Source organism: Gracilinanus agilis, chromosome 2 (assembly GCF_016433145.1).
Source record: "Gracilinanus agilis isolate LMUSP501 chromosome 2, AgileGrace, whole genome shotgun sequence".
Taxonomy (NCBI): Eukaryota; Metazoa; Chordata; class Mammalia; order Didelphimorphia; family Didelphidae; genus Gracilinanus; species Gracilinanus agilis.
The window spans coordinates 625,082,988-625,093,555 of record NC_058131.1 but is presented as its reverse complement, the minus strand read 5'-3'; the positions used below and the strand labels follow the sequence as shown (position 1 = coordinate 625,093,555).

Genomic DNA, 10,568 nt, shown 5'->3' with positions numbered 1-10,568 from the left:
GAGAGAGAGAGAGAGAAAGAGAGAGAGAATGATATAGAGAATGTTTTATACATATATGTTAAGTACATATATAGAAAGAGAGAGTATGTTACATATATTACGTCATTTTTGCCTCAGAACATCTCTGAGATAAATATCAGAGTATCACGATCCCTGTTTTAAAGATGAGTAGCTTAAAAAAGAAGTGACTGGTTTTTGGAGACACAGACAGTTATCAGAAGTAGGATTCAAACCCATGACTCAAGTACATCCCTCTCCACACAGTTCCCCTACTCTATTTGACAGTTTCAAGGCAAAAATATTCTGTGAGAAAGGCAGCGTTCATTTGCCCTTTTGGCTTTGTGTTCCTGCCCTAATGAGTTTCTTACTATATTGGAAGTGTCTGAGAATAGACATGAGAGTAACTTTTCTTACTCCATGGTCTTAGGAAGTTAGAGTGTTATTTCTTTAAAGCTCTTTTCTTAGAGAATGATCACAGCTAGCATTTTAAACAACTGAGGGTGAATGAGGAATGATCATCTCCTACAATTTGGTCATCCAGACAGGCATGATGCCGTTAATGAGTTCACTTTTCTATTTAGAGAACCATGTCAGCTAGAAATGCCTCTACTATCCCTTCCCCCAGCATGTGTGTTGACAGAGGTGCCAAAATAGACCCTCTCCTGAGTAAGTGGCAGCTATATAAGCCATCCAGCTGCTGATTTCAAACCAGAAAGTCAAGAAAGGAAGAGAGGCGGTTGGATTCAGAAGGTTAACACAGGCTGGTGACCACCAAGGATAGCAGGGAGAGTCAACAAGGGACCTGGATACACAGTGGAGTTGGACAGTCTGACGAAGGAGTTATCCTCTGATTCCTTGTCTGCTCTTATCTGTTTTTCCCTTCTTCTGACGCTAAGATGAATGTGCAGGCTTGTTCACGGTGTGGGTATGGGGTTTATCCTGCTGAAAAGATCAACTGTTTAGATCAGGTCAGTAGATATTTCCTTGGTCTTTGAGGAAAATGCCAGGGATGTAAAATTTATTTTTTTTTCACTTGAACAAAAAATCCTGTACATTTTTGAAATAGTAACTTTTGAAGAGGATGGATTTCCCCATCTTTTTTGCTTGTGTCTCTTTCTAGGGCAGAAATATATCTGTCTGTATCATCTTGAGGGAAAAGATGCTATAGCTTTTCAACTTAATATATGTGGCTTTATTTTTTTAATCCCTTCTCTCACCCCAACCTTAAGAAGACAGAAGTTTAATAACTGTGTCTTACTCTTAGTCATATCTGGGCATTTGGAAATTATGGAATTTCTCTCTTTTCTGTGTGGTTTCTAGACATGGCACAAAGCTTGTTTTCACTGTGAGGTTTGCAAGATGATGTTAACTGTCAATAATTTTGTGAGTCACCAGAAGAAGCCTTATTGTCATGCGTAAGTGTTTGTGGCTTTCTCCTATCTGCCCGCTTCCTTCTTTTTTGCCAACATCTTTTTGAATCTTATTTTTTTGAGAATTACTAAGAACCCCCTTACAAAAATGATACTAGTTCTAAATAAATGTATAGTCTTTCCAAAAATATTCTTCTATATATAACTTAAGACATATCTTGGGATACATAGTTTCATGCACTAAAAGAAAAACCCAAGTTTAAACATTTTGGAAAACAAAAGTTCAAATTAAGCAGATAAAGGGCAGCAGCATCGCGCACCTCTGCAATCTTGGCCATGTCACTTCATGGTTCTAGGCTTTGGCTTCCTTATTTCAAAGGAGAGAATTGGACCAGATCATTGACCTCTAAATTCCCTTCTAATTTTAAATTTGTGACCTCCAAGTCTGAGCTGTAGAAGAGGAGCAAAGTTACTTAATAGCCATAAAATATGAGTGATAAGAGTTTTTGAAAATTTTTTGAAAATGTATAGTATTTCTCCTTCTTCCCCCTTCCCCCCTGCCCCGGGGAGTTTTCCTTTTTTGATGGTCATTTGCTGTTAGATAAGATTTTTAAAAATAGGATATATGACAACTTGGCATTGTACAAAGAGTACTGGACATGGATTTAGGAGTCCCAAGTTGGAATCCTGCCCTGTCTGGTCTGGACTGTCATTTTTCTCTGGGCTTCAATTTCCTCATCCATAAGAAGGGGTACCTGAAATGATCCCTTTCGTCTTTTCCAGTTCGAAGATTCTAATATTCTAGAATCAAAGCCAAAATTATAATTACAAATTTAAGATATTATATTTACTGCCTCAAACAAGAACCATACATTTAGATAACACATGATCAATAAGACTTGGGCCAGGGAAACTTGGTGAGAGATTAGCACTTTTTAAACTTTCCATTATTTTTCTTTTATGCTTTATAGACATAACCCCAAGAACAACACATTCACTAGTGTATATCAGAGCCCGTTAAATATAAATTTGAGAAAACAGTCAGAAGCAGGTGAGGTAAGTAACTTGATTCTTTGTTTGGATATTATTAAAAAAGAATGACCTCTGTACTTGAATTTCCCCTTCTTTTAGGAATCATTATCTAAACCTGATCTTCTACCTTTTCTTGACACTAACACATTTATGTATTCTTAAACAAGAATTGTATTTGTCATTACTTTCTCTTCCCCCAAAGTCATGGCAAATATTCAGTGAATTTAACTATTAAATTTTTTTTTAATTTAAACCCTTTCCTTCGTCTTGGAGTCAATACTGTATATTGGCTCCAGGCAGAAAAGTGGTAAGGGCTAGGCAATGGGGGTCAAGTGACTTGCCCAGGGTCACACAGCTAGGAAGTGTCTGAGGCCAAATTTGAACCTAGGATCTCCTGTCTCTAGGCCTGGCTCTCAATTCACTGAGCCACCCAGCTGCCCCCAGTATTTAACTATTGAACCATAAAGAATAAATCTCATTTAAGCTTCTATACAAAATAGTTTCTTGTCCTTCTAGCTAATTTGATAATGAATTTATTCAGTGTAGAGAACATACAATAATGCTTAATAACTACTTCTCAAGTGAAATTGCTTGTTGAGTTGAACAAAGGACATATAGTTTGACTTTTCAGTTTATTAGTGAGTTTTTTTGTGGGTACACTTTGAGAGATCTTACAGAAAACTTTAAACTTGAAAAACCGTTAGATATATTGGAGGTCCAACTTGGTATTCAGAGTGCAGGGTAGAAATGTTTATGGTCTTCCATATCCATCATCCTGTTAGATTGCCTCTAGGAGGGCCTGTAAAGATTCATTTCTCTTAATAATGATCCTTTGATCTATCAACAAACATCTACTAAGTGATTATTATGTGCTCCAGGGTGACTTGCTAGTAAATGATGCCTATACCTAAGTGAGTTTTTCAAAAACTTAAAAAAAAAAGTTATTGACAATGGGACAGGGTGGATTGGAAACAATGGTCTAAGAACTGGTAGTTCTGCATGCAAAATTGATTTAATTACTATGCCTTTCTAGGTGTTAATTTCCACATTTGCCCATAAGAGTACTGAACTTGAGGGCATGTATAAGAGTTGTCAGAGCTCTACCATTTTATACTTTTTCTATAGAAAGAAATACAATTCAGATTCTACTTACTAGCTGTGTGACCCTGGGAAAGTCATTTAACATCTTTGACCCTCATTTTACTTATTTGTAGAATGGGGCAAATCAATACACATTTATTAAGTGCCATTCACTGTGCTAAGTGCTGAGATACAAAAAGAGGCAAAAGACAGTCTCTGCCTGCAAGGAGTTTACAATCAAATGGGGGAGACACTATGCAAACAAATATATACAAAATATATGCATGCAAGATAAATAGAAATAATTTATAGAAGGAAGATACTAAAATGAAAAGTCTAGAGTCAATAATAGTTTTTCTCCAGGAGGTTGTTGTGAAGAAAATGTATGTAAAAAGTAATTTGGTAGTCTTAAGGTGCTATGTAATTATGAAGTATCATTATTCTAGTTATTATTATAGCTAAAGAAGAAAACTAATTTTCCTCTTCCCTAAATAACTGATTGATATTGTTTGGTTGTGTCCAATTCTTCATGACCCCCATGGACTCTATTACATGGGGTTTTCCTGGCAAATATACTAGAGTGGTTTACCATTTCATTCTCCAGTGGATTAAGGTAAACTAAGTTTAAATGACTTGCCAGAGTCACACTACTAGGAAATATCTGAGACCTGATTTGAACTCATCTTCCTGCCTCAGGGTCCAGTGCTCTATCCACTGAGCCACCTATCTATTTTATAAATAATTAATTCCTTGATGGTATTTAGCTATGCTTTCTTTTTAGTCCTCAAACAGGTGAAAGATTGATTAAAAGTGAAAAATTATGTATAAGAACTTCCTCTGGATTCCTTTCCTGGTCCTTAGACTGCTAAACCTGGATGTCTCCTGCTCTCCTTATGGGTAGAGCATTACAGAAAGATTATTTAGCTCACCTCCTGGACTTTCCTTATAGAATAGCACAGCCGTGTATTGCAGAGTGTTTCAGAATAGTCATGAGTTATTCTGTGTCCTTTATTTCTCAGTTGAGGTTTTGGTCATAATGGGACTCTTTACTGAAAGGCTCATGAAAAGAACAGTCCTGGTATGTCTATAGATTTGGCTGTTGATGTTTAAGGGTAGCTACAATAGATAGAATTTGGATTAATGATAAGACACCCAAGAATTCAGTTTAAAAAATCAATTGACCTCAATGATACATAGTGCTTTACAATTTTTTAGAAGCTGGAGATGCTTCTTTATACCTAATGTGTCATTTTTTCCATTAACATTTTAAAATTTCAAAAAGTTTTAACTTTGTGTATTTTAACATCTCTTAAAATTTGTAACTTTTAAATTATGAACTTATTCATCAAAAAACTCTACAAACATTTCAAAAACAAAGACAGCTATCATAGCATTTTATAGTGTGTATATTTTTAAAATTAAAGATGGTATTTTAAAAAATCATCTTACCTCTTTTCATCTTTCACATTCCTCATGGGATGTGGGAAAGATAGCTTTGACTGAATATTTATTTCTTAACTAGCACTGACAATTCAATTCTCCATCATGATCTGCAAAAACAGTTTTTTCAGAATCATGTTTTATTTGCTCTTCTTTAAGGTAGTGATGGCTTCACTTTCTTTTAATGGTGTATGACAGACCTGTGGTGGAATGAGACAGAAATTATCCCAGGTTCTATTTCCGTTTGCAGGCTGCAATCCGAGAACCTCAGGAGAGGCGGATGTAAACTGAACAATTGGCTGCTGAGGTCACTTTACTTTACCAAGAGAAAAACAAAGAGCCAATAACTCATTCCCTTTAGGGTGCCTGAGTATTTAGATTTTTCTGTATCTGAAGACAGAAGGTAGTTTAAGTGATCTACATCTGTTAGAAACTTTGAGGTAGTTGTCTATGCAAAAGAGTGTTAGGAATTGTGGCAAGGATTGACCATTTGAGTTATGATTGGAACCAGTTTAATTTTTTTTTTTTTCTGTTTTGGAGTTTAAATCATAGAATGTTAGAGGTGGTAGAGACTTGCGAGGTCATCTAATACAATTCACTCACTATCTTAATCTTTTTAAAAAATAAATATTTATAAGGACAGAATTCTCTCTTTAAATATGGTTGGTAGATAAAGGTATGGGGCAACTAGTTGTTTCAGTGGATAGAGTGCCATGCCTGGAAGCAGGAAGGCCTTTGTTTAAATCCAGACACAGACACTTCTTAGCTGTATAATCCTGGGCCAGTCACCTGGTTGTCTCAGTTTACTCATCTGTAAAATGAGCTGGAGAAGGAAATGACAAACCATTCCAATATCTTTGCCAAGAAAATCCCAAATAGGATCTCAAAGAGTCAGATATGATTGAAAAAACAACTGAACAAGGATAGAAGTATAGTTTTAAAAAATAAGGGGTTTTAAAATTACTATTTAGTCACTGCATTCACTGCATTTCTCAGTATTCTCCCTCAGCCCTTCCAGAAAGCCATTCTTTATAACAAAGATTAAAAAATGAAAAATAAAGTAACATTTAAGCAAAACTAACCAATACATTGAAAAAGTTTGACATTATAGGCTGAGTTCTTAACCCATGATTTCATACCTCTGCAAAGAAATGGAGGAAGAGACTCCTCATTTCTTTTTTGAGGGGGCCAAGCTTGGTCATGATAATTTCACAACTTCAGTTTTGACTTTTTTTCTTTTTACACTATTGCAGAAATTGTGCATATTGTTTCCTTAGTTCTACATTCTTTACTTTGCATAAGTTCACATTAATTTTTCCCATGTTTATTCTGAATTCACCATATTCTCCCACAACTTGTTTATCATTCCCTGATCAATGATTAATAGAGATACTTACAATTTTTAAATTAATTAATTAAATTAATTAGCTTAAAGCATTTTTCCATGGTTACATGATTCATGTTCTTTTCCTCCCCTCCTCCCTCAAATAATAGGGATACTTTAAAATACAAGAATATTAAAGTCTAGTTCCCCTTTTCTGGTCTGAGATTGACCTTAATAAAGTTGTCTTTATATTATTTAAGAATGTTTCTTCCTGCCTTAAATACAAATTGCCTGTATTCTCCTGAGAAGTTTTGAGGGGGAAGCAAGTGAACTCTAATGATAGTTTTAAATTGTGGAAATGAACAGTGGGAAAAAAATCTACTTTAAATAGGAGAAGAATTTTCTTTGTTCAAATATTTTTAATGCTTTGTCCTTACTTAGTAGTCATGTGTTTTCAGATACAGAAAGCATGTTAGGATCTCTTTGTACTTATTGGTCCTAAAAAATTATTGGTGCTTCTTAAAGCATCATATTCAATGATATCCTAGTGGCATCAACAACAATCCCCAGGCACAGCAAGATAGTACAATGGATAAAGCACTGGTACTGGAGTCAGGATAAGTTGGGCTCAAATCTGGCTGTGTGACCCTGGGCAAGTCACGTAAGCCCAATTGCTGAGCCATTATCACTCTTCTGCCTTGGAACTGTTACTTGGTATTCATTCTAAGACAGAAGGTAAGGTTTTTAAAAAAATAATTTGGTTGGATGAAACCATTCTAAGATTATAACTTCACTTAGGATGCTCTACACAAGGAGTGCTCAAGCAATACTGACTGGATATATTGGGAAGGTCTCATTTATAGAATGCCTTCTCACTTCCACTAAAGTCTCCCTCCTTATTATCATTCCGAGGTGCCCCATGATCCTAAAAGACTTTGGAGCACAAGTTCTGTCCGTCCTGCTCTGGTTCTAGATACCTGCAGACTTCCTATATAATCTTTGTCCATGGACTGCCCTTGCCAAATCCGAGGAGTCTCATCACCAGAAAGAGGGAGCATGATAGCAACTCATGAAGGTTGGCCTCTGAGGCCCGGAGGGGTCATGGTCTATATCTGTGATGAGGCGACTCAGCTGGTGAAATGATGGATCCTAGAAATATTTCCTCTAGAGTAAAAGGCATTATAGTTTAAATGAAATCTGGTGCAGCCATTTACTTCTTGAAGCCTTCCCTTCTTCCTCTAGCAGGAAGTGATTTGTCTCTTACTGATCTTATCAAAATTTTTGCCCTTGGCTTGTACTTTATTTTAATCTTTATTATTTCACCTATATTCTTATTCTTAGATTAGAAAATCCATGAGGTCAGGGATCATGTCTTGTTCATTCCTTTTTTTAAACCCTTACCTTCCTATTTAGGATCAATACTGTATATTGGTTCCAAGGCAGAAGAGTGGTAAGAGCTAAGTAATGGGGGTTAAGGGACTTGCCCAGTGTCGCACATCTAGGAAGTATCTGAGGCCAGATTTGAACCCAGGACTTCCTGTCTCTGGGTCTGGCTCTGAAACCACTGAACCACCTAGCTGCCCCCATCTTGTTCATTTTTTTGTATCTTCCTAAGAACACAATGCATTAAATACAATACATGTTAATAAATGTTTGTTGAATAAATGGTCTTACTATGACCTCTATGTAAGTTTGATTATGAACTAATGATTTTTTTTCTTCCCTGCTGGGAACCTTTCTGACAACAATTAGATGAAATATGGAGAAGATGGAGAACGGTTTAAATCTGTTTTTCATTGGGACATGAAAGCCAAAGATGGGACAGCTACACATAAAATGCCGGAACTGGCAAATGAGGTAAGCTAATCAAGATGAAAGGACTTTGAATGAGTCAGATGTGCTATTCAGATGTTAGTTATTGTTATTATTCCTGCAAATCGCTTTTATCCATCTTCATTTGGATGTTCCACTGTCATGTCAAACTCAACATGCTCAAAACTGAATTCTTGTGTGATGATACAAATTGCCTCATCCAAATTCCTCATCTCAAAGATGAGAATAAAGAGGTACAAAGAGAAGTTAAATAATTTGCCCCAAATCACAGAGCTAGTTAGTGTCACAATTGGAACTAGAACCCCTATCTTTAAGCCTCCTCCAAACCCTGTTGCACTATATGAGTGGTTCTCATTCTTTTATAAGCATGAGAATCCCCTTTAAACATCAACCATTTTTGTAGAAACCTTCACCTGAGAAGAGTGCTTATTATTATCTCTTGATTGAGAAAAAATTACAATGAAAAGAACAACTATGAATTTAATAATGTTCTTTAAAAATGACCATCTGTCTATCTCCCTGTCTATCTATGTGTATCTATCAGTCTGTCTGTCTGTCTTTATCTATCTATCTATCTATCTATCTATCTATCTATCTATCTATCTATCTATCTATCTATCCATCCATCCATCTATCTATCTTTAACCCTTACTTTCTGTCTCAGTAACAACTCTAGGAATGAAATGCAAGGGCTAAGCAAACAGGGTCAAGCGGTTTGTCCTGGTCACACAGCTAGGAAGTGTCTGAGGCCAAATTTGAACTCAGGTGGATGAGTCTTCCTGATTTCAGGTCTTCTGCTCTATTCACCATCTAGCTGTCCCACTCTACTTATACCATTGGAATATGTTTTTCTACAGTGCTGTCTATTGACAATTGTGGCTCCTACCAATGATGCTGAGGCTCTTTGGCATGACCACAAACCTGAAAAAAAGAAAAGAAGGATTAAATTGTGTCCAGTGTCATTACTGTTTTTCATTCTAATTCTTAAAAAATTTGGTATGACTAGCACCCCAACATCTGATTATTCTGGATAAATGGGAAAGCAACTGAGGTGCTGTCATTTTTATGTTATATTGACAAAATGAACAAATGTGAACCATTGAGTGGGAAGACAAAGAAAGAATTTATTTGATTTTTAAAAATTCTACTTTTGAGGCAGTTAGGTGGCCCCCATAGATTCCACTGGGCCAAGAGTTAAGAAGATCTAAGTTCAAATGCTGCCTTAAACATTGATTACTTCTGTGATTTTGGGCAAGTCACTTAACCCCTGTCTGCCTCAGTTTCATCATCTGTAAAAAGGGGGGAAAGAACGCTATCCACCTGCCAGGGTTGTTTTGAGAATGAAATAAATTAATATTAAAATTAATAAAATATAGTATATAAACATATATAATATATAAATATAAGCTAATAAATATATAATATATAAACATAATCATATATAATTATATAGACATAAAATAAGGTTATATATTTATATGAAATATAAATATAAAATATAAATATATGAATATAAAATTAACATTTGTAAAATGCTTTGCAAACTTTAAAGAGCTTATAAATGCTAACTATTCTTTTCCTTATAGAAAGCTTATTGGGCTGCATATGGTGAGGGGAATTCTTGGTCCCCAGGAACTCTACCAGACCCTGAAATTGTAAGAATGGTTGAAGCACAAAAGTCTCTAAGTGAGGTAAACAGTTTAAAAATCTCCATGTTCTATTTGGATGTCTCCTTTCACTGGGGACCTTGACAAGTGTTCATAGAAAGCAATTTTATATAAATCTCAGCCACTTTTAATTAATGTCCAGGGTGGAAAGCTGCTCTCTTCCCTGTGGGACCCACTCCTGTATCTGCTGGAGAATCTAGGATGAATAAATGTTCATCATAAATGAATTTTCCCTTTTTTGATATTGTTTAAGGGAAATACAGATGCAGAGAGTATGGGTCTCATTATGGAAAGTAAGCCTCTGTGATATTCAGCCTAGAGTTTCAAAACAAATGAATTTAGAAGGAAATTTATCAATAACTTTTTGCATATTGCTTTGGAATTTTTTTTAAAATTAAAATAAACCCTTACCTTCCATCTTAGAGTCAATACTGTGTATTGGCTCCAAGGCAGAAGAGTGATAAGGGCTAGGCAATGGGGGTCAAGTGACTTGCCCAGGGTCACACAGCTGGGAAGTGTCTGAGGTCAAATTTGAACCAGGACACCTCCCATCTCTAGGCCTGGCTCTCAATCCACTGAGCCAGCCAGCTGCCACCTGGAAATGTTATTATTGAAGAAAATGAGTATTCTTATTTTGGTATCAGTCATTGTGTAGACATCTTAGTGAACCAGAGGTCATAACTTATATAATTATAGTTTGGCTATGATTTGCAATTGGCATTAGTTTGGAAAAGTAGTAGTACGGGGGCAGTTATGTAGCTGAGTGGATTGAGAGACAGGTCTAGAGACAGAAGGTCCTAGGCTCAAATGTGGGCTCATGCA

The 10,568-nt window shown here is 35.9% G+C and overlaps 1 protein-coding gene across 1 annotated transcript in view; it reads left to right on the top strand.

Annotated features, from left to right (window-relative positions):
* Positions 1–730: 730 nt before the first annotated feature.
* LOC123238174 (nebulin related anchoring protein) overlaps positions 731–10,568 on the top strand; it is an 88,875-nt gene continuing 79,037 nt past the window's right edge. The window contains exons 1-6 of the mRNA XM_044665594.1: positions 731–968; positions 1,321–1,415; positions 2,342–2,421; positions 7,709–7,716; positions 7,999–8,103; positions 9,666–9,770. Of these exons, the coding sequence (XP_044521529.1) occupies positions 897–968; positions 1,321–1,415; positions 2,342–2,421; positions 7,709–7,716; positions 7,999–8,103; positions 9,666–9,770 (465 nt within the window). The 5' untranslated portion in view covers positions 731–896. The remainder of the gene's footprint in view (positions 969–1,320; positions 1,416–2,341; positions 2,422–7,708; positions 7,717–7,998; positions 8,104–9,665; positions 9,771–10,568) is intronic.